This window comes from Ranitomeya variabilis, chromosome 7 (assembly GCF_051348905.1).
Source record: "Ranitomeya variabilis isolate aRanVar5 chromosome 7, aRanVar5.hap1, whole genome shotgun sequence".
Lineage (NCBI taxonomy): Eukaryota > Metazoa > Chordata > Amphibia > Anura > Dendrobatidae > Ranitomeya > Ranitomeya variabilis.
Window position 1 is genome coordinate 90,661,450 of NC_135238.1, and position 24,862 is coordinate 90,686,311.

A 24,862-nucleotide genomic window follows, 5' to 3' on the forward strand; every position below is an offset into this window, starting at 1 on the left:
AAAAGCAGCTAAGTAAAGAAAAACAAGTGGCCATCATTACTTTAAGAAATGAAGGCCAGCCAGTCTGAAAAATTTGGAAAACTTTGAAAGTGTCCCCAAGTGCAGTTGCAAAAACCATCAAGCGCTACAAAGAAACTGGCTCACATGAGGACCGCCCCAGGAAAGGAAGACCAAGAGTCTCCTCTGCTTCTGAGGATAAGTTTATCCGAGTCACCAGCCTCAGAAATCGCAGGTTAACAGCAGCTAAGATTAGAGACCAGGTCAATGCCACACAGAGTTCTAGCAGCAGACACATCTCTACAACAACTGTTAAGAGGAGACTTTGTGCAGCAGGCCTTCATGGTAAAATAGCTGCTAGGAAACCACTGCTAAGGGCAGGCAACAAGCAGAAGAGACCTGTTTGGGCTAAAGAACACAAGGAATGGACATTAGACCAGTGGAAATCTGTTCTTTGGTCTGATGAGTCCAAATTTGAGATCTTTGGTTCCAACCACCGTGTCTTTGTGCGAGGTAGAAAAGGTGAACGGATGGGCTCTACATGCCTGGTTCCCACCGTGAAGCATGGAGGAGGAGGTGTGATGGTGTGGGGGTGCTTTGCTGGTGACACTGTTGGGGATTTATTCAAAATTGAAGGCATACTGAACCAGCATGGCTACCACAGCATCTTGCAGCGGCATGCTATTCCATCCGGTTTGCGTTTAGTTGGACCATCATTTATTTTTCAACAGGACAATGACCCCAAACACACCTCCAGGCTGTGTAAGGGCTATTTCACCAAGAAGGAGAGGGATGGGGTGCTATGCCAGATGACCTGGCCTCCACAGTCACCAGACCTGAACCCAATCGAGATGGTTTGGGGTGAGCTGGACCGCAGAGTGAAGGCAAAAGGGCCAACAAGTGCTAAGCACCTCTGGGAACTCCTTCAAGATTGTTGGAAGACCATTTCCGGTGACTACCTCTTGAAGCTCATCAAGAGAATGCCAAGAGTGTGCAAAGCAGTTATCAAAGCAAAAGGTGGCTACTTTGAAGAACCTAGAATATAAGACATATTTTCAGTTGTTTCACACTTTTTGTTAAGTATATAATTCCACACGTGTTAATTCATAGTTTTGATGCCTTCAGTGTGAATTTACAATTTTCATAGTCAAGAAAATACAGAAAAATCTTTAAATGAGGTGTGTCCAAACTTTTGGTCTGTATTGTATATGACCAATTAATATGGGCATACAGGTAATAGAAATGTTGCACTAGTGCAACCTGTCTGCCTCATATTAACGGTCTTGTTGCTGAGAAATGTTACGTTCTGTCTTTATGTTAATGATTTCCTCCAGGCTTCGGGAAGTGCGGTACCTGGAAGAAATCCCTGCCTCCTGTTTTCATTGTAATACTACCCCCTTCCATCAACATCAGATATGGCCCCAGAATCCTGCGACCTGCACTCCCTCAGAAATACATACCTTAACCTCCCTTCTATGGGCGTTGCATTCAGGGATTATGTGCCCAGGCGTCAGCGAGTCACTGTGACCTCTGGCGTGTGCCCCGATAATATGCTCTCCCCACTTCCTCCCTGCACAGTCACCGCTTGGAACCATGTGTACATGGTGATCACTATGTAGGAAGTGAGGAGATAATCTTATCAGCGTGCACACCGGAAGTCACTAAAGCGGAAGTTGACGACACCTGCGCAAAAGATCGATGAATGTAGCGACCATAGAAGGGAAGATGAGGCATACATTTCTGTAGGGTGCAGCCGATGGATTCCAGGGCCATAACTGACGTGCATGGGGGGGGGGGGGGGGATAGTACTATAATGAAGACCGAAGGCAGGGATTTCTAACAGCACAGCACACCCCGGAGCCTGGAAGAAATCATTAACAAAGAAAGAATATAACATTTCTCAGCAACAATTCCATTAATATGAGGCATACAGGTAGCACTAGTGTAACAATTCTATTACCTGTATGCTTATATTAATAGTCATATACATCCCGGGGGGGTCACAGATTCCCATTTAACTAGGCAATTGAAACTACTGAGGCACATTTCATATGGATCTGAACAAATGGGGAAAAAACAACACAAAAATAAAAACAAAACCAAATATACCTTCCTGATCTTCTAGTTTTTTAATAAGGCGATTATAATGGTTGCGCAATCCAGTAAAAGAAAAGCTGCAGTCTTGGTAATGTGCCATTGGAGGATTGTGGTTGATAAATCTCTTTTCGCCAAACTGAGCCAAGTACTCTATGGACTGTCCGCCACTCAATGAGGAACATTCAGCAAGTTGAGACAGTGAGAGTCTTCTGGCCACCTAAAGAAGAAATGGTACATAGATGTCAATACACATTTTTGTATTATTTCGACATAATTACAGTTCAGGTCACATATGTCATTGTACAACACTTATATTATTTAAACAAAATACAGCAGTAACAATTTAATGGACCACGCCAAAGTTTTGTTTTTATTGACTTTTCTGTTACCTAAAAGTGATGTGTATAAAATGTGTGCATTAAGTTACTTACCCGTCGCTGTCCTCTACCATTTGCAGTTTCGCTCTGATCGTCTCCTGCATCAAGTGTCAATTGAGACAGGTCAGCTCACGCTGCGTCTTTTGTGTTGGCAAGATGTTATTTTCTCAATGCAAGTCTGTGAAACTTAGAACAAGGCTTTCATAGGAAATGAAATAATGGCCAAAAACCCTGGGCTGTGGTCAAATGATGCAGCACAGGACCAAAACAGCGTTGGAAATGGCAAAAGACAGTGACTATACACACTACGCACATAGTACTGATTGGTATCAGTGGGGCAGTAAAATAAAACAAAAAATGCTGAAATGGTTCCTTTACCTCCTCTTCTCTTTGTATCCTGCCCCTATTGGACAAACAATCAGTAGATTTGGGTTCCAGTACCATCTCTATGCTGATGACACCCAATTATACACCTCTTCTCCTGCTTTCACTCCGACCTTCTTAGAAAACACCAGTGATTGTCTTACCGCTGTCTCTAACATCATGTCCTCCCTCTATCTGAAACTGAACCTGTCAAAAACTGAACTCTTCGTGTTCTCTCCCTCTACTAACCTACCTTTGCCTGACATTGCCATCTCCGTGTGCGGTTCAATCATTACTCCAAAGCAACATGCCCGCTGCCTTGGGGTCATCCTTGATTCCGAGCTTTCATTCACCCCCCACATCCGATCACTGGCTCGCTCTTCTTATCTGCATCTCAAAAACATTTCTAGAATTCGCCCTTTTCTTACTTTCGACTCTGCAAAAACTCTTACTGTTTCTCTTATTCATTCCCGTCTGGACTATTGTAACTCTCTACTAATCGGCCTCCCTCTTACCAAACTCTCCCCGCTCCAATCTGTCCTGAATGCTGCTGCCAGGATCATATTCCTCACCAACCGTTACATCGATGCCTCTACCTTGTGCCAGTCATTACACTGGCTACCCATCCACTCCAGAATCCAGTACAAAACTACTACCCTCATCCACAAAGCACTCCATGGCTCAGCACCACCCTACATCTCCTCTCTGGTCTCAGTTTACCACCCTACCCGTGCCCTCCGCTCCGCTAATGACCTCAGGTTAGCATCCTCAATAATCAGAACCTCCCACTCCCGTCTCCAAGACTTTACACGTGCTGCGCCGATTCTTTGGAATGCACTACCTAGGTTAATACGATGAATCCCCAATCCCCACAGTTTTAAGCGTGCCCTAAAAACGCATTTGTTCAGACTGGCCTACCGCCTCAACGCATTAACATAACTATCCCTGTGTGGCCTATTAAAAATAGAAAAAAAAACAAAACACATAATCAGGTTCCTTGCATCGTGTTCTCATACACTTTATGCAGTTAATAGCCCTCTGTGTCTGTACTGCTGTCTGTACTGCTACATACTTAGGCTGTTAACTGGTTCATGCAGCTTTACATGAACACCCGAGCCTTACACTATGGCTGGTCCAAATAACTAAAGCAATTGTTACCATCCACCTCTCGTGTCTCCCCTTTTCCTCATAGTTTGTAAGCTTGCGAGCAGGGCCCTCATTCCTCCTGGTATCTATTTTGAACTGTGATTTCTGTTATGCTGTAATGTCTATTGTCTGTACAAGTCCCCTCTATAAGTTGTAAAGCGCTACGGAATATGTTGGCGCTATATAAATAAAAATTATTATTATTATTATTATTTACAGTTGTGGCCAAAAGTATTGACACCCCTGCAATTCTGTCAGATAATACTCAGTTTCTTCCTGAAAATGATTGCAAACACAAATTCTTTGGTATTATTATCTTCATTTAATTTGTCTTATATGAAAAAAAACACAAAAATAATTGTCCTAAAGCCAAATTGGATATAATTCCACACCAAACATAAAAAAGGGGGTGGACAAAAGTATTGGCACTGTTCGAAAAATCATGTAATGCTTCTCTAATTTGTGTAATTAACAGCACCTGTAACTTACCTGTGGCACCTAACAGGTGTTGGCAATAACTAAATCACACTTGCAGCCAGTTGACATGGATTAAAGTTGACTCAACCTCTATCCTGTGTCCTTGTGTGTACCACATTGAGCATGGAGAAAAGAAAGAAGACCAAAGAACTGTCTGAGGACTTGAGAAACCAAATTGTGAGGAAGCATGAGCAATCTCAAGGCTACAAGTCCATCTCCAAAGACCTGAATGTTCCTGTGTCTACCGTGCGCAGTGTCATCAAGTAGTTTAAAGCCCATGGCTAACCTCCCTAGATGTGGACGGAAAAGAAAAATTGACAAGAGATTTCAACGCAAGATTGTGCGGATGTTGGATAAAGAACCTCGACTAACATCCAAACAAGTTCAAGCTGCCCTGCAGTCCGAGGGTACAACAGTGTCAACCCGTCGGCGTCTGAATGAAAAGGGACTGTATGGTAGGAGACACAGGAAGACCCCACTTCTTACCCCGAGACATTAAAAAAAGCCAGGCTGGAGTTTGCCAAAACTTACCTGAAAAAGCCTAAAATGTTTTGGAAGAATGTTCTCTGGTCAGATGAGACAAAAGTAGAGCTTTTTGGGCAAAGGCATCAACATAGAGTTTACAGGAGAAAAAAAGAGGCATTCAAAGAAAACAACACGATCCCTACAGTCAAACATGGCGGAGGTTCCCTGATGTTTTGGGGTTGCTTTGCTGCCTCTGGTACTGGACTGCTTGACCGTGTGCAAGGCATTATGAAGTCTGAAGACTACCAACAAATTTTGCAGCATAATGTAGGGCCCAGTGTGAGAAAGCTGGGTCTCCCTCAGAGGTCATGGGTCTTCCAGCAGGACAATGACCCAAAACACACTTCAAAAAGCACTAGAATATGGTTTGAGAGAAAGCACTGGAGACTTCTAAGGCAATGAGTCCAGACCTGAATCCCATAGAACACCTGTGGAGAGATCTAAAAATGGCAGTTTGGAGAAGGCACCCTTCAAATATCAGGAACCTGATGATTGTTACCGGAAGCGGTTGGTCGCAGTTATTTTGGCTAAAGGTTGTGCAACCAAGTATTAGGCTGAGGGTCGGAATACTTTTGTCTGGCCCATTTTTGGAGTTTTGTGTGAAATGATCAATGTTTTGCTTTTTGCTTCATTCTCTTTTGTGTTTTTTAATTTAAGACAAATTAAATGAAGATAATAATACCAAAGAATTTGTGATTGCAATCATTTTCAGGAAGAAACTGAGCATTATCTGACAAAATTGCAAGTGTGTCAATACTTTTGGTCACAACTGTAAGTGGTTTTACCATAACAGTAAATACATTATGTGCAAAAGGTCTTGGAATAACAAACTTTTAAAATACCCTTAATCTTCAAAACTACATTGATCTATTGTAGGCTCTACTATATAGCCTGATTATTTTCTTATTATTTGCTGCTAATAGTTTATCAAGTAGCAGGGTTCTCCTGCTCTGGTCGAGAATGCAGATGTTTTATGCAATATGGGTGCTACCTGGTTTTCTCACAGAACGCATTTTTTTTTAACAGAAAACACATTTGCATGTGTAAATGGGGTGGGAACGTGAATATGTTGTTCACCAATGCTCTACGACACTCGCGACCAAATGTCGCCATCTGCTGACCACACCGAGTAAGGTGGAACTAGAAGATGGAGGAAGCGTTTTTGGAGGGATGAACTTGAAAGGGACAGGTGGTAGCTGTGGCACAGTTATTTAAAAAAAACCCAAAGTTCTGAGTGAGATGGCAGTTGGCACTAAAGTTGAGCGAATTTTTCAAAATTCTGTTGCGATTATAATCGGCGGCGAATATTGTTTTTGCAATATTCGCTGAATAAAGCCGAATGTCATTGGAGTCAGTGGGAGTAGAAATGAACGAATATGTTCTGAAGTGATCATCAAACATAAATTTGGCACGAATGAGGTACCAATGTGGCACGAATATGGCAAATTCAGATTCGGCGACCGATTCCAAACAAATTCGCTCAACTCTATTTGGCACCAATCAGTGAAAGAGGGAGGATGTGTGAGCGGCGGAACATCGTGGGTTCAGCACCGATGTCCAGACTACGATGATCAATACCAGGAGACGAGAGTGAACTGGGCTGTTACTTTCAGCTTAGACTACTGTGCAGGGTGCGGGTCTAGTTACAGGCACAGACATAGAGTACTAACTGACTTGTTGCTGAGGACTTGCTGCCTACGGGGAAATACCAGTAAATCCCGCTAGTGCCAGTATAGTAATCAGAGACAGGCATAACATCGTGAAAGACGCCTGTGGAGTTAAACCATACTAGCATAAAACGTTGCTCACTCAACAGATAGATAGACAGAATAAGATACTGAACATGTTGCACTGTTGTTATCACCGTTATTGCCAACATTGTGTGATTTGTTATCCTGTACCCGAACAACTGCCGGTTTCTGAGTGTTGCATCTCAGTAACTTGTTCACACATGCTTGACCTGTTCACACATGCCAGCATTCTGCCACTACACAAACTATAGCTTTAGAAGAAAATAAGAAGGCAAGCAGTCAGGCTATATAGTCAGTAGCTTAGGAGTGTATTATGAGGTCCCGCAGCTGAGAGGTAATATGAGGTTCTGCAGCAGCTGTGTGTATTAAAGGGAACCTCTCATCAGCAAAAACGCCATTAACCTGCAGATATAGGCTTAATCTGCAGGTTAATAGCGTTACTGACCTTACTGGCGCCTGCACATAGCTGAACGTTGCGGGGAGAAAATTAACTTTATTTTCCCCTACAGCATTCCATTTCAGTCACAGAGTCGGCGCCAGCGCTGGTGCAGTCACGGCTCTGAGTATATAGAACAGCAGCTGTAAGTGCGCCCCCAGCCCTGACTGACAGCCGGGTCTAATGTAGAGACAGTGTCAGTCAAATTGCAGTCGCGGCTTACTATACTCAGAGCGGGGACTGACCAGACTCCACCCCCAAGACTGAAACCGAATTCTGTCGGGGAGAATAAAGTACATTTTCTCCCCACAGCGTTTGGCTACGTGCAGGCGCTGGGCAGTTTAGTAAGACTTTGAACCTGCAGATTAAACCCATATATGAAGGTAAATAGCGTTTTTGCTGGTGACAGGTTCCCTTCAACTCCTTTCTGACATTGGGCATAATAGTAAGCACATTTCAGTCTCCCCTTTTGGTGCGGGCTCCAGCCCATGGCCCAAGTATGAATCATGAAACATGTGAATCCGTCCTCTCTGCCATAAAATTACCCCACCCACATGTAGTAAACTATACACTACTGCAAATCTGTGGTCAGGAATCTGAACCTCAAATTGCCATCAAAACCTTAAATATCATTAAACTCCTATCTCCTTTTATTTTATCTTTTAATTTCTCCTCATCTTGTTTTAGACCTTTCCCATCTATCCTATTCCCTTCCTACCCAAATTCTCCATTTCTGTACCTAACCTTAAGGTACCTTCACACGAAACGACTTTGTAACGATATCGCTAGCGATCCGTGACGCTGCAGCGTCCTCGCTAGCGATATCGTTTCGTTTGACACGCAGCAGCGATCAGGATCCTGCTGTGATGTCGCTGGTCGCTGAATAAAGTCCAGAACTTTATTTGGTCGTCCGATCGCCGTGTATCGTTGTGTTTGAAAGCAAAAGCAACGATACCAGCGATGTTTTACACTGGTAACCAGGGTAAACATCGGGTTACCAAGCGCAGGGCCGCGCTTAGTAACCCGATGTTTACCCTGGTTACCAGCGTAAAAGTAAAAAAAACAAACAGTACATGCTCACCTGCGCGTCCCCCAGCGTCTGCTTCCTGATACTTACTGAGCGCCGGCCCTAAAGTGAAAGTGAAAGCACAGCGGTGACGTCACCGCTCTGCTGTTAGGGCCGGAGCTCAGTCAGTGTCAGGAAGCGGACGCCGGGGGACGCGCAGGTGAGCATGTACTGTTTGTTTTTTTTACTTTTACGCTGGTAACCAGGGTAAACATCGGGTTACTAAGCGCGGCCCTGCGCTTAGCAACCCGATGTTTACCCTGGTTACCCGGGGACTTCGGCATCGTTGGTCGCTGGAGAGCGGTCTGTGTGACAGCTCCCCAGCGATCAAACAGCGACGCTGCAGCGATCGGCATCGTTGTCGCTATCGCTGCAGCGTCGCTTCGTGTGAAGGTACCTTTCGTTTTCTTTCCCTTCCTGACTTGTCCTTGCCTTGTTTCTTTATTGTTGTAAAAGTGATTTATCTCATACTGTTTAAAACATTTAAGCATGAAAAGGTTAGAGTAGCTTATTGCTGTGTATCCATAATGAATATAGCGCCTACAAATATGATACACAGCCAGATGTACGAAAAACAATATGTTCATTTATTAAATACATAATTAAAACATACAATTACAAAGTAATATGAAAAAATGGAAAAAGGGGTAAAAGAACCTCATGGAGTGCATAAGCAGGGGTAGTTAAAAGTCAAGGTCACCAAATGTCAAAGTGACTATAGTGAAGCACAATGTGTGCACATGATAAATACATGATACATAATATATTGCTCAAATAAAATGCAAATAGTTTACATAGGTGTTATTTAAAGTGTTTATTAATGGGTCCAAAATGCCCACTAGTAAATATACACAATTCTTTGCACTAAAGCATATGAGGATCAGATATAATGGCAAAGAGTGACCAAGGTAAGAAGAAAAATACAACAGATGATAATTGTGTGGAAGTGTACTGACCCACTGCTATTGCACCTGCCCAATGCGTGTTTCGCTGATGGCTCAGTTCCCCGTTGCAGCCATAGATGAAACTCGAAAAGGCAGGTGTAATAGCAGTGGGTCAGTACACTTCCACACACTTACCATCTGTTGCATTTATCTTCTTATCTTGGTCACGCTTTGCCAATTTATCTGATGCTCTTATATGCTTTGGTGCAAACAATTGTGAATATTAACTTGTGGCCATTTTGGCCCATTAGTCCATTTACCACCGAGAGTGGTTTGCATGATAATGACCGGGACAATTTTTACAATTCTGACCACTGGCCCTTTATGAGGTAATAACTCTGGAAAGCTTCAACAGATCCTGGTGATTCTGAGACTGTTTTTTTGTGACATATTGTACTTAGTGGTAAAATTTATTCAATATAACTTGCGTTTATTTGTGTAAAAAACAGAAATTTGGTGAAAATTTGGAAAATTTTGCAATTTTCAAAAGTTGAATTTTTATGCCCTTAAATCAGAGAAATATGTAACACAAAACAGTTCATAAATACCATTTCCCACAAGTCTACCTAACCACAGCACAATTTTTTTAACATTTTTTTTCTTTAGGAAGTTATAAGGGTTAAAAGTTGACCAGCGTGTTCTCATTTTTATAACAAATTTTACAAAACCATCTTTTTAGGGACCACCTCACATTTGAAGTCACTTTGAGGAGTTTATATGGCAGAAACTACCCAAACGTGACACCATTCTAAAATATCACCCCTCAAGCTGATCAAAACCACATTCAAGAAGTTTATTAGCCCTTCAGGTACTTCACAGGAATTAATGGATTGTGAAAGCAAAAAACAATTTAACTTTTTTTCACTAAAATGTAAATTTAGACAATGTTTAGGCACACGGCAGTGCTCAGAAGAAAAGGAGCACCATTTGACTTTTTCAACGCAAAATTGGCTGGAACTGATGTCTGCCATGTCGCGTTTGGAGAGCCCCTGATATCTCCCCATTTTGGAAACTAGACCCCCAAAGGAACTTATCTAGATGTGTGGTGAGCACTTTGATCCCCCAAGTGTTTCACTAAAGTTTATAATGTAGAGGCGTGAAAATAAAAAATAAAAAAATCATAATTTTTCCACAAAAAATGATTTTTTAGCCCCCAATTTTTTTTTTTTTTACAAGGGTAACCAGAGAAATTGGACCCCAATGTTGTTGTGCAATTTGTCCTGAGTACGCCGATACCCCATATGTGGGGGGGGACCCACTTTTTGGGTGCATGGCAGAGCTCAGAAGGAAAGTAGTGACGTTTTGGAATGCAGACTTTGATGGAATGGTCTGCGGGTGTCATGTCGCGTTAGCAGAGCCACAGATGTGCCTAAGCAGTAGAACCCCCCACAAGTGACCCAATTTTGGAAACTAGACCCCCCAAGCAACTTATTTAGATGTGCGTTAACAGTGGCAATGCCCAAGTGCCCCCTTTTTGGAACAAATCTACTGTTTCCTGGTATGTGAATTATATATTGTAGTGGCATACGTGAGTTGTGCAAGTCAGAAATGAATTTAGTAGTGCATGGAGGTGTGGTACAATCTGAAGCATTCTTCCATACACAGGTCAGGTTTATTGGGGCAGGTGTCGCATTGATAAATGGTGTCCTTGCGTATTCCCCTTTTGTAACACACTTCTTTTGCGACTTACCTTTTTTCCACTTTGAGGGACCTCCCCCGGGAAATGTTGACCTGGTTAGATACGAGCATCTTCAGTTCTGGAAGTACTGCGGCCCGCTCCTTCCTGATCTCCAATGATTAAGGCCTTGATCACTCCCTCCTGGAACTGAAGGTACGACTTATCGGTCTGGCCTGCACATCGTGACAGCAGGAAAGCGTTGAGCATTGTCATCCGTACGGTGTGCACGGCCAGCTTCTTGTACCACACCTTGGCCTTTCTCAAAGCACTGAACAGCTGGAGGAGTTGATCAAAGAGATGAACGCCCCCCATGTTTTTGTTGTACCCCAGTACACAGTCGTTTGTAGACCTGTGCAGAGGTACCTCGTACAGTGCCGAGGGTGCTACCATCACCATGTATTGTGGTCAAGAAAAAGACATCTCTCTTGTCCTTGTACTTGGCCACCAGAAGGTGGTCTCTACATTTGAAGAGTGGGATGCTGGTATAAAAGTTATCCGTGTAGAGGTGATAACCTTTATCCAGCAGTGGGTGCACCAAAACCCAGACAATTTTCCCACTCACCCCCAGGACAGGGGGCATTCAGGGGATTCTGGCTTCTTCAGGATTCCCATGTGAAGGACCAGGCCCCAAAACTGCATCATTTTAACTGCGTCTACAGGAGACCAGTTAGAAAATGATGAATCGCAGTTTTGTGCCAAAAATTGATGAGCGTACAAATTAGTTTGGCCCACCATGATGTTAACAAAATCCTCAGAAAAAGACTTTGAAAAAGTCTATTTCTTTGAGGCCAGTGGTGTCAAACTTGATTCCTGATTGTGTCACAAAATCAGGAATCAGTGGTTCATAATTTTTGGGGGCCAACATCCATACGGGGTCAGTAATGGGGGGCACTGGTTCATCTTCTGTCCTGGGACGTCTGCATGACGGTTCAGCAGCACCTAATAAGGAAGATGAGGAGGAGGAAAACGATGACGACGAGGAAGAAGAATCTGAAAAATAAAGAAATGTGGGATCAACTCCCTCGCTATCAGTGTTGGAGGCAAGGAAAGCATTTACCTCCTCCACTGAATAACGTTTTTGGGACGAACGGGACGCCTTTTTTTTTTTTTTATGTATGTGGTGATTGTGTCAGTACTTTATTTAGTTGTGTGTGTGACATAGTGCTTGGTGTAAACTTTTTTGTTTGAAAAGAAAAAGCTAAAAAAGCAGCAACCAGGGAGAAAAAAAGTCAGTGAAAAGAAAAGTGAAACAGCAGACACGAGCTCTGATGAATGAACTCTGTCACTAATCAAAGCTCGACGGCTGCTAGATGTGCGCATGGAGGTGGCGAAAACGAAAAGTATGTAAAACAGCAGACACAAGCTCTGATGAGTGAACTGCATCACTTATCAAAGCTCGGCAGCTGCTGGATGTGCGTACAGATGTGGCGCAAAGGGGGGTGAAAAAGAAAAGTATAAAACAGCAAGCACAAGTGCTGATCGGTGAATTGTGTCACCAATCAACGCTCGGCGGATGTTGGATGTGCGCACGGAGGTGGCACAAAGGGGGGGAGGGGGGATTGGGGTGGATGAGGTGAGATCAGGCAGGGATCAAAACACTAAGGGTGCGTGTCCACGGTCCGGATTGTCGGTGCTTTAGACGGAGCGGAAAACCCGCTCCGCCCAAACGTTGCAAGATAAACAGACATGCTGCTATCTAAAAAGACATGCCGCATGTCTGTAAACACAGGGCCGCCAGATGTGTGTTCACACGCATAGTGGAGACGGGATTTCATAAAATCCCCTCCAGTATGCTGTAACATCTGGGCGCTGCGGGTTGAATGCTGCGGCTGTACGCAGAGTTCAATCCGCAGCTAATCAGGATGTAATCCAGCCCGTGGACACATACCCTTACAGTTGTTGTCTCTCTTCTTTCTTGTCTTCTTTTTTCTATGTTCTTTGTTCTTCTGCAGTGAGGGATTGTGGTGTCACAGGCTTCTGTGGTACCACAAGGCTCAGCACAGCACAGATCCTGTAGCATGACCGCTCTGCAGAAATCCTCTGCTACTGTGAGGACCTGCAGTTCGGTCACAGAACGGTCACACCGCTGCTGTGCCGTCATTGTTGCAATTGATGATATCAATCGCACCAATCAGAGCTGGCCCTGGGGACACTGGCGTTGCCAGGCACCAGCCTAGGATCGGAGTTCTTACAGCTCCAATCCTAGGAAGGTCACAGCCAGGTCACAGTGCGGTCTCACCGCGGCTGTGCCCTGAGATTGGCGCGATCGATGTAATCGTTGATTGTGCCAATAGAGTGGGTCCAGGCCATGCCTGGCGTTGCTAGGCAGCAGCCTATGATCGGTGCTGCTGGAGCACCGATCCTAGGCTAGGACATCAGTGTTTCAGGCAATCTGATTGCCTGAAATACTGAAAAATGCTGTGATTGGCTGTTCAGAAATGAACAGCCAATCACAGAGATCGTGGTTGCGGGAGGGGGGGGGGCGACATCCCCCAGGATGATGACACCATCTACCAGGAGGTAAGATGACACCAGAATTTTAATGCATTCACCGCGACTTCGGTCGCAGTATAACATTAAAAAAATGACGTAATATTCCGTCCATAGTCAAATAGGCCCAGGTCACATGGACGGAACATTACGTCCGATATCACAAAGGGGTTAATAAGCACTTTAAATAACACCTATGTAAACTATTTGCATTTTATTTGAGCAATACATTATGTATCATGTATTTATAATGTGCACGCATTGTGCTTCACCATAGTCACTTTGACATTTAATTACCCCTGCTTATGCACACCATGAGGTTCTTTTTAGTCCTTTTTCCATTTTTTCATATTACTTTGTAAATGTATGTTTTAATTATGTATTTAATAAATTAACATATTGTTTTTCATACATTTGGCTGTGTATCATATTTGTAGGCTCTATGTTTAAAACATTTGTCAATTGGAAACATTTGATAAAAAACTATTTGTAAGGTAAAATGGAAAACAAATAAGAATACCTTGTCTAAGGCTTGACCTGGTGATTCGTCCTGTGACTGTCCAAGTAACAAAAAGTCTGAAATACCATTAGCTACGGACAAGATGCAATGGCCTCCCGAAATTAAAAGCACCAAGAAAGGAAATTCCACTTGGTGCAATAATCGAATTGTTAATGCATGAGCTTCCATATGGTGGATTGGAATAAAGGGTTTGCTATAACGTTTCACCAAATTTAGGCTGTATGAAAGACCAACGCCAAGGCTTAATGCAAGGCCAGGCTTTACTGTTGTTGCAATGGCTGAAACCTCAGGTAGAGAGATGCCACTAGACAGAATGGCTTCATTAACAACTCTGTCAATATTATCTTTGTGAAGTTGCTGTGCCACACTTGGTATGATTCCACCAGTTCTGCAAAAGAGTTGTAATGACAAAAATAAAACACTTACACAACAGAGAAGCTTTATAAAAATGTATTTTCAGTAATACTAATTATGTAAGAAGGTTTATCTACTTTATGACAATCTGTTTGATAAAAACATTACTAAAGGGTTAACCATACTTTCAAGTAACTTTTCCAAATTTTAGCTGACCTGTGTCTACATGATGAATAATACATTTTCTGGTGGTTATTTGGTATATCCTGCATTTTCATCAGTTACTTCCAGCAGACGCCATCTGAAATTTGCATTCCACTTTGAGTTGGTTGAGGACCTAGACGCTATGATGTCTTTCACACACACAGCACATCACACATTCCTGCTCTTCAGCCCTTTTTTTAGCAGAGAGAAGCAGCAGGAGCATGAGGACATTATATGGTAGTGCGGAGCTGTCTGAAAGTGAACCTAGCACATGGGGTCAGGAAAAAGACTTGTTAGAAACCTCAGCACAATTCATCTGTGTTTTCCTTTATTTCCTCACTATGCCTATATAAGAAAAAATGGAAATGCACACTATACATATAGTGGGTGCAAGGCCTCCCAAGCAAATCATCCATTATTTGCAAAAATACAGAAGCAAAAAAAGCAGGCAGCACTCCAATATTTACCAAAAGACAAGGTGGACTTTGTTTAGTCCGTCTCCTGACATCACTCCTGTATTACTACAAAATATCAGTGATTGACTGTCCACTGTCTCTAACATTATGTCCTTTATCTAAAACTGAATCTGTCAAAAACTCATGTTTCCTCCCTCCATTAACGTACCTACCCTAAATATTGCCATCTCCGTGTGTGGTTAAACCATTTCTCCCCAGCAGCATGCCGCTGTCTTGGGGTCATATTTGATTCAGAGATTTTATTCACCACCTACATCCGATCACTTGCTCAGGTCACCTACACCTCAAAAACATCTCTGGAATTCAACCTTTTCTTACCTTTGACTCTACAAAAATGCTAATAGCTGCTATTATTCATTCTCATCTGGACTATTGCAGATGATGACAATGTATGTAAAGCGACAGTGATGATATTGTATGTAAAGGGACAGTGATGATAATGCATGTAAAGCGCTGCGGAATAAGATAGCGTTAGATAAGCACACCATAATAAATGATAAATTAAAAAAATTAAGCACGTTGAAGATTAAATGATCTCTAAAAGTGCTAAAGTTAACGATGGCACATTTCCTTTGTATTTTAAGCAAAGATATATTGTCACTACATTTTAAAAATTCCAAAAAGGAAAATGGGCCGATGCAAAAGTTTGGGAACCCTTGGAGATGTGTGTGTCAGATAACTTTGACCAAGGCTTCAGACTTTAATTGGCCTGATAGGGTTAAGGCTTATTCACGATCATTGTTAGGAATGGCCATGTGATGCAAATTTCCCAGCTTTATGAAAACCCAGCATCCTCTAAATGTCTGCCAAAGAACAGCAGCCATTGGTTCTTCTAAACAGCTGCCCAGCACTCTGAAAATGAAAATGGCGGTGGCCCACAAAGAAGGGAAAGGCTCTACGGAGATAGCAAAGCATTTTCAAGTTGCCCTTTCCACAGTTTGAAATGTAATTAAGAAATGTCAGTTAACAGGAACAGCGGAGGTCAAGATAAGGTCTGGAAGACCAAACAAAATTTCAATGAGACCTGCTCGTTGGATTGCTACAAAGTCAATTCAGAATCCCCGCTTGACTGCAAAAGACCTTCAGAAATATTTAGCAGACTCTGGAGTTGTGGTACATTGATCTACTGTTCAGAGACACCTGCACAAGTATGGCCTTCATTGAAGAATCATCAGAAGAAAACCTCCCCTGTGTCCTCACCATAAAATGCAGAATCATAAGCATGCAAAAGAACATCTAAACAAGCCAGATGCATTTTGGAAACATGTCCCGTGCACCAATGAAGTTAAAATAGAACTCTTTGGCCACAATGATCAAAGGTATGTGTGGAGAAAAAAAAGGGAACAGAATTTTAGGAAAAAGAACATCTTGACAACCATTAACCATAGGGGTGGATCAATCATGCTTTGGGGTTGGGTTGCAGCCAAGAACACTGGGAACATTTCACGCGTAGAGCAAAGAATGGATTCAATGAAATTTCAACAAATTCTTGATTAAAACATAACACCATCTGTAAAAAGCTGAAGTTGAAAAAGGATGGGTTCTACAAATGGATAATGATCCTAAACACATATCAAAATCCACAATACGCTATCTCAAAAGGAGAAAGCTGAAAGTTTAACAATGGCCCTCACAGTCCCCAGACCAGAACATCACTGAAAATCTGTGGCTAGAACAAATAGAAGTGCATACAATAAGACCCAAGAATCTCACAGAACTGGAAGAATTTTCCAAGAAAGAATGGATGAAAATCCCTCAAACAAGAATTGAAAAAATCTTCTCTGGCTACTAAAAAAGTCTACAAGCTGTGATAATTGCAAAAGGCTGTGGTAGATCGGCTCACTTGGCTGCACATGGAGGTAGTCACAGGAACACTGCAGCTTTAAACATGCACATAGTGTTCTGGAGGAAAATACTCTGGGTTTTACATCACTGTCGCCATTAAGGGTAGAGACACAAATATCCCCTCCAGTACCTTACCAGTGACTTTGTCACAAGGCGTACTAACTTGCTACTACCGTAGGTATTAACCATGCAGGGTGCCCAAACTTTTCCATTGGCCCATTTTCCTTTTTTGTAATTTTTAAAACTTAAAAAAATGATTTTTTTTGTCTAAAATAAATAGGAAACTTGTCATCTTTAACTTTACCCCTTTAAGAGATCATTTCATCTTCAACTTGCTTATTGTTCACAATAACAAGGGGTGCCCAAAGTTTTCCATGCCACTGTATAACTATTCCCATTTTGCCTTTACAACATTTTCTTCCAAATCTGGTCCCTTGTATCATCTGATTACACACCCTCCATGCACTTAATAGCCCTCTGTATCTGTACTGTACACAAACTGGCTGGGGACCTGTTCATGCAGTGCTAAGTGAATACCCTACTTATTATATTGATGGCTGGACCATACACGACAAGCATTTTTTATCATATACCTTCAGTATCTCCACTATTTCCATATATTGTAAGCTTGTGAGCAGGGCTCTCATTTCTCTTGGTATCTATTTGTGTTATTTTGTAATGTCTTTATTGTCTGTACATGTCTCCTCAGAAAGGAAAAGTGGTGTGGAATAGGTTGGAGTTATAGAAATAATACTACTACTACTAATAATAAATAATTGTTATCTCCTAAAGCCCATGTACAAAAAAGCCTGTCTACAATTTGTCAGAGCCCATGCTGAAAAGTATGAAGACTACTGGGACTTTATTCTCTGGAGTGATGAGCCCAAGATCAATGTTTTAGGAACTATTAGCTTTAAAAGTTTATGGAGTCTCAAAGGTGAGGAGTACAAAAAAAGCATGGTACCTACAGTGACACATGGTTGTGGCAGTGTCTTTATCTGTGGCTGTATGAGAGCTGCTGGTGTTGGGAGCTACATTTCATTGAGGGTATCATGAAATCACAGATGCACTGCTCTATATTGAAAGAGAAGATGCTACCATTACTCCACGTGTTTGGTAAACATGCACTTTTCCCAACATGACTATGATCCAAAACACTCATCTAAGGCCACTGTTGCATTTCTGAAGAAGAACAGGTGAAAGTGATTCAATGACCAAGTATGTCTTCCGGTCGGAACTCAATATAACACCTATGAGGAAAACTGAAAAAATAAGTTGGGCATCACTCTCCATCCTGCATCCAGGAAATAAAAGAAGTTTTTTTTGAAGTATGCAAAAAGATAAATGTTGCTATATATATCGCCAACTTGTTAATTCAATGACTGGAAGACTTGGTGTTCTCCTTTAAAATTATGGAGATCATACTAAATATTGGGTGGAGTAGTTTTTGATGTGGGGTGTAATCATTTTTACATCAATTAATTTAAAAAGGAGTTTGTCATCATAATTGAAATATTTAAACTATTAATATGGGCATACACCTTATAGACTGCTGAAAAGTGTCATCCCTGTATGCCTTATATCAGAAGCTTTGCTCTCTTGATATCACTGTGGAGCTGTGTGTGATTATACCTGACATCTGCAGGTTCCTGAAATACAGCAGAGCTGTGAAAGCTGCAGCGAATGTGTTTGCAGGAAGACAAAATTAATTTCTGTTCTGTGTTAATGACTTGTCTCCTACTGGTAACTCCCCTTCATGTAAAATAATCTCTGGAGGCAGAGTTATCCTCCAGGCAGGATCTTCGCCATAGCCTGGAAGACCTCGTTTACATATAAGAAAACTGTGGATTTCTTCACATCGGATCTCAGATACCAAAGGATCATTTTATTCAGCTTATGATCTACTGTACATGTCTATACAAACAGATCTTGACCTTAATGACCAGGCCAAACTTTTTTAATCTGACCAGTGTCGCTTTATGTGGTTATAACTCTGGAATGCTTCAACGGATCCCACTGATATTGAGACTGTTTTTTGTGTGATATTCTGTACTTCATAATAGTGGTGACATCTGTTTGATATGACTTGCGTTTCTTTGTGAAAATATCGAAAATTTGGTGAAAATGTAGAAAATTTCACAACTCTTTAACTTTTAATTCTTATGCCCTTAAATCAGAAAGTTATGTTACACAAAATAGTTAATAAATAAAATTTCCCACATGTCTAATTTACAACTGCATAATTGTTTATACACTTTTGTTTAGAAGTTAGAAGGGTTCAAATTTGATCAGCAATTTCTAATTTTTCCAACAAAATGTACAAACCCATTTTTTTTAGGGATCACATTACATTTGAATCGACTTTGGGGGGGGTATATATGACAAAAAATACCCGAAAGTGACACCATTCTAAAATCTGCACCCCTCAAAACCTCATTCAGGAAGTTTATTAGCTCTTCCGGTGCTTCACATAAACGAAAGCAATGTGGAAGGAAAAAAATGAACATTTAACTTTATTTCACAAACATTTTACTTTATCTCCAAATTTGTTATTTTCACAGAGGTAACAGGAGAAAATGGACCCTAAAATTTGTTGTGCCATGTCTCCTGAGTGTGCAGATACCCCATATGTGGGGGAAAACCATTGTTTGGGCACATGGCTGGTCTCGGAAGGGAAGGAGCAGTTTGACTTTTTGAACCTAAAAGTAGCTGGAATCAAGAGCGGACGTAATGCTGCATTTGGAAAGCCCCTGTTGTGCCTAAACAGTGGAACACCCCCAATTGACCCCATTTTGGAAACTTATGATGAACTTATCTAGATGTGTGGCGAGACCTTGAACCCCCAGGTGTTTCACAGGAGTTTATAACGTAGATCGGTGAAAATAAAAATAAATAAACCACATTTTAACCACAAAAATGTAGTTTTAGCCCCAATTTTTTTTATTTTCACAAGATACCCAATATGTAGGGAAATACTTATATTTGGGGGTACAGCAAGTCTCGGAAGGGAAGGAGCACTGTTTGACTTTTTGAACAGAAAAAAGGCTGGAACTGAGAGAAGAAGTAATGTCGCGTTTGGAGAGCCTTTGATCTGCCTAAACAGTGGAAACTCCCTACAAGTAACCCCATTTTGGAAAGTAGCCCCTTCAAGGAACTTATCTAGATATGTGATGACCACCTTGAGCCCCCAGGTGCTTCACAAAAGCTTATAACAGAGCTGTGAAAATACAAAATCACATTTTACCCATAAAAATGTACTTTTAGCCCCAAGTTTTTTATTTTCACAAGAGTAACAGGAGAAAATGGACCCAAAAATGTGTTGTGCAATTTCTCCCAAGTACACCAATACCCATATGTGGAGGAAAACCACTGTTTAGGCACACAGCAGGTCTCAGAAAGGAAGGAGTGATGTTTTAAAAGGCAGACTTTCATGGAATGGTCTGCATGCATTGTGTCACGATTGGAGAGCCCCTGATGTACCTAAACAGTGAAAAAAAAAACACAAGTGACCCCATTTTGGAAACTACACCCATCAAGTATTTAATTCAGGGGTATAGTGAGAATTATCAACCCAAAGGTACTACACAGATTTTGATAACATTAGGTCGTCATTTTCTTTTCACAAAAATGTTGTTTTAGCCCCAACTTTTTAATTTTCACAATGGATAATAGGAGAAAACAGACCCCATAATTTAACGTGCAATTTATCCAGAATGCGACTATACCAAATATGTGGTCAAAAACTTCTGCTTGGGCACATGGCAAGGCTAGGAAAGGAAAAAGCGGTATTTGTCTGGGATAGATTGTGAATGCCATGTAGCATTTGAAGAGCCCCTTACATGTGAAAACAGCAGAAACCCCCTAAGTGACTCCATTTTGGAAACTAAACCCCGCAAGCAATTCATCTAGGAGAGTAGTGAGTATTTTAAACCCATAGGTACCTTACAGAATTTATAACATTGATAAGTGGAAATATGACATTTTATTGTAAAAAATAAAATGTTTGTATTTGTTGCAAATTTGCTGAGTACACAAGGGTTAATAGGTGAAACTAGACCCATCAATTTATTGCCCAATTTCTCCTGAAGGCGGTGCTGCCACATATGCTGTCAGAAATTACTGTTAAAGAGACATGTTAGGGCTGAGAAGGAAGGAGCGCTATTTGGCTTTTGGAGCACAGATTTTGCTAGAATGGTTTGCGGGCGACATTTGCAGAGTCCCTAAGGTGACAAAACAGCAAAAAAACAAAACAAAAGTGACTCCATTGTAGAAACTGTCCCTCTCAATGAATTCCTCTATGGCTGTAATGACTATTGTGTAATATCCACGCTAGGCTTTTTTTTCTGTAGAATTGCATATCTGCCAATCTAGTACCCAAACAATGTACCCATACAGTGTAGAGCCCCATATATTGTAGTGCCCTTATCCATTGTGCCCAGCTTGCGCTTCTGGCGATATGCACCCCTAAATGATGTGCCTTTTCTCCATTACAGTAATGCCAAACAAGTGGCCGTTTACTGTGGTTTAGGCACAGTGAAGCTCAGGAGGGGGATACTTGGATTTGGGAGCTCAGAATTCACTGGATTTTATTTGAGGGGGCGGGAGCCATGTCGCTTTTCCAGAGTCTTTGTTCTAGCAATAACATGGGAATCACCTATACTTCCAGTAACAGATGACGAACCTGAGAGGGGGCTGGTTTTGTGTGGGATAAATTAGGGGTTCTATTGGTAACATTTTGGGGTACGAAATATTTTTCAATCGCTTTCAGAATAAGGCTGGATCACATTCTTGTGTTCTACGCTGAGCACTTATGTTGGGGTTTCAATGTAAATCCCACAAAAATGCGATTCAGACGAAACCCCCAATGGAACCACCCACGATAATGAGGAATATGGAGACACTTTGTACTCCGTTTGGCATATGTTCCTGTGCTGGGATAATCTTATAAATGTGCCCCTGCTATGTATTGTGTAATGGCTGTGTCTGACCGTGCAGGAACATGGTCTGATCATACCACAGCTCCTGGGCAGGTGGGGGGACGCAAAAGAATATACAGAGAGGACAGCATGGGGATCACAGCTGATTCTTTTTCTGAGACAAAACACTGACTGTTTTTAAGCAATGTTTTACCTCAAATAGAAAAATCAGCTGTGATCCCCTGCTGTCCTGTCTGTATACTCTCTTTTGCATCCTCCCCTGCCCAGGAGCTGTGGTATGATCAGTCCATGTTCCCGCACGGTTAGACACAGCCATTACACAGTACACAGCAGGGGCACATTTATAAGATTATCTCAGCACAGGAACTTTTCTTTTAAACACATCGAATTGTGGAACTTATTGTTACTCAAAGATCTATATAAATCTTGATTGAAATTAACTTTGTTCGTTGGAAAACCCTTTTAAGGAAATCTAAAGATTTTGTAATGAAAATTATGTTATTAACCTTACTTTCATCTTATGGGTTAAAAAATAAAATATTAGTCTTGTCAATTTTTTGGAAATTGTTCTTGTGATCACTGAGAGAGATCTAAAATCTTGCTTTTCAAAGGGAGTGTATTACTGTATTTTTCGGACTAGAAGACGCACTTTCCCCCCCCCAAAATTAGTGGGGAAAACGGCGTCTTATAGTCGGAATGTACTTACAGTTAGCGTTGTGGCAGCAGGAGTCAGGCGATTCTTCCAGTGGTCCGATGCTGCAGGGCGATGATCTCGCTCCCATCCCAGCCTGGTGCGACAGGTTCGGCGGTGCGGAGGAACATTTTGTGAAAGCCCGGAGCCCCCACACTTCTATTGCCTCGATGCTGTTGCCTCCAGTAAAATGGCCGCTGAAGGCGGCGCATGTGCAGATTGAGATCTCGAGACGAGATCTTGTTGCCAAGATCTCAATGCGCGCCTGGAGAATCAATCTGGCCTCTAGGAAAATGACCGACTGAGGCGGCGCATGCGCAGATTGAGATCTCGGCTCCCAAGATCTCGCTGTAGCCCCCCATACCACCGAACCTGAGCACCAGTCTGGGTCATATCATCGGCGGACCACCAAACACCCCCTGTGACTCCGCTCCACCAGCGTTGCCGATCCCCCCTGGGTAAGCTGAATTCAGGACTGTAAGAAGGACCCCCATTTGACGCATTAATTTTTTGCTCCCCATTTTCCTTCTGAAAATTTGGGGTGCGTCTTATGGTCCAGTGCGTCTTATAGTCCAAAAAAAATACGGTAATTTATGCTGAACACTGTATAGGTGTCACCTGCCACTGTAATCCTACCTGTGATGATAATTAAATGACTACTAAAAAGTGATCTTTAAAAACAACTGTATATGATATTTAAAAAATCTTTACCCATATACATTCATAGAAATTGAAAATTAGACATTTAAAAAACAATGTAAAGATACTGCCATTTGAGACAATTATTGGGACAGTTTTGACAGCTATTACCTTGGACAAACACAAACATTCAGCAAAACAAGGGGACTGCCTTCATACCTAGGAGTGTCATCCCCAGGTGAAATAGTGACATCTTTCACCATATCAAGAGGAAACAGAAGCTGTTGTCCACATTGAGAGGAAAAAAAAGGATTCTAGGTGGCCTCAAAAATATGATCGAAATGAGAGAACACATTTCCAAAGCTCCTAATATTATTAGGAATTACAAGTGGATATTTCCTGAATGACTTGTTATACATATGGACTGTAAAGATTATTAGTTAGCATGACAATGTATTAGAACAACAAATCGTTGAACAACCTCTACCAAAATATGTGACCGACTCTAGTCTTTCATGAAACAGGCAGCCCATTACTTTAAAAATTGGCATAGGGTGGTCTAAAAATTAAAAACACATACTCACGTACCAGACCCCCACTGCTCCATGGTACTGCTCTCAGTGTTCCCCGACAGTGTCTTCACTTCCTTTACTGTTGAGAAGTCTGGTGACCACACTAAGTGTCTGCAGCAGTCACATTCTTTTGAGCTGGTAGAGAACATTCATAACGCATTTCCACTGGCTTACATGGAACATGACCATTGCAGCCAATTTTGTGGATGCTGATTGGCTGCAGTGTACACCTGAGCCTAGTGGAATAAGAAGAGAGGAGACCAGGGAGAGACACTGGAAGCAGTAACGAGGAGTGGTGGCGTTCTTTAGGGAAGTATGTACATTCTATTAAGACCATTTTTAAAATAAAAACTAGCAGACAACTAACTGTAAAAGGATTTGGATCAGTAATCCATGAGTGATAAAGAAAAGGTCCTATATGGCTGATCAACTTTAAAACAGATGCTGGACTTAGGTCAGCATATGTAAAGCTCACTTGTATCACAAAAAAAGCTCAGAGGAAAGGTCTAAATTGGCCATTTCGGCCATCTAAACTCCTTGTTGTATGGCAAGCTTTAGATAAAAAAAAGCTTCAAAAATGGAAAGCACTAAAAAACCTTATATACCCTGAAAAAGAATCATAATTGAGAACTTTTTTTCCCTTTTGCAGGACAACGTTGTAAGGGTGCTTTCACATTGGGTTCGTTGGTCCCGTAAAAACAGGATTCAGGTGTATGCGCAGACGGGCCACCAAAATAATGTAGTATCATTTTCGGGTGTGTACGCCTACTGAAGGCAAACACCCAGATGTAGTAGACTGTGTCTGAATGTCCGCCTCCAGTAGGCGTATACGTCTGAAAATGATGCACAACAGAGCACACGTTCGCTCTCTCAACACCATTATAGTCTATGGCCCTGTCAGCACATTCAGTCATGAACGAAAGTGTTGGCACTCTCGGAACTGTTCCAGAAAGTGAAGCATTTTAAGAAAAATATCGCAATTACATATATTTTGTTATACACACATTTATTTCATTATTGTGTATTGAAACAACACAAAAAACAGAGGAAAAATAAGCAAATTGGACCTAATTTCACAGCAAACTCCAAAAACAGGCTGGACAAAATTGTTGGAATCTTTCTAAAAATGTGGATTAAAAACTTTGTTTCAACATACTCGATCAAACTCACCTGTGGGAACAGATGTAGATATTATGAAAATCACACCTGAAACCAGATAAAAAGGGGAGAAGTTGACTCAATCTTTGCATTGTATATCTGTGAGTGCCACATTAAGA

The 24,862-nt window shown here is 41.7% G+C and overlaps 1 protein-coding gene across 18 annotated transcripts in view; it reads right to left on the reverse strand.

Annotated features, from left to right (window-relative positions):
* OSGEPL1 (O-sialoglycoprotein endopeptidase like 1) overlaps nt 1-24,862 on the reverse strand; it is a 165,267-nt gene that overhangs the window by 119,969 nt on the left and 20,436 nt on the right. For 9 of the 18 annotated variants that reach the window (XM_077275426.1, XM_077275424.1, XM_077275421.1 and 6 more), the window contains exons 3-5: nt 24,756-24,791; nt 13,868-14,255; nt 2,107-2,311 (exon numbers count right to left, since the gene is read on the reverse strand). In XM_077275426.1, the coding sequence (XP_077131541.1) occupies nt 2,107-2,311; nt 13,868-14,255; nt 24,756-24,791 (629 nt within the window). Of the gene's footprint in view, nt 1-2,106; nt 2,312-13,867; nt 14,256-14,437; nt 14,624-24,755; nt 24,792-24,862 lie in introns of those variants that run through there. The other 9 variants (XM_077275431.1, XM_077275430.1, XM_077275428.1 and 6 more) reach the window with 2 other exon arrangements.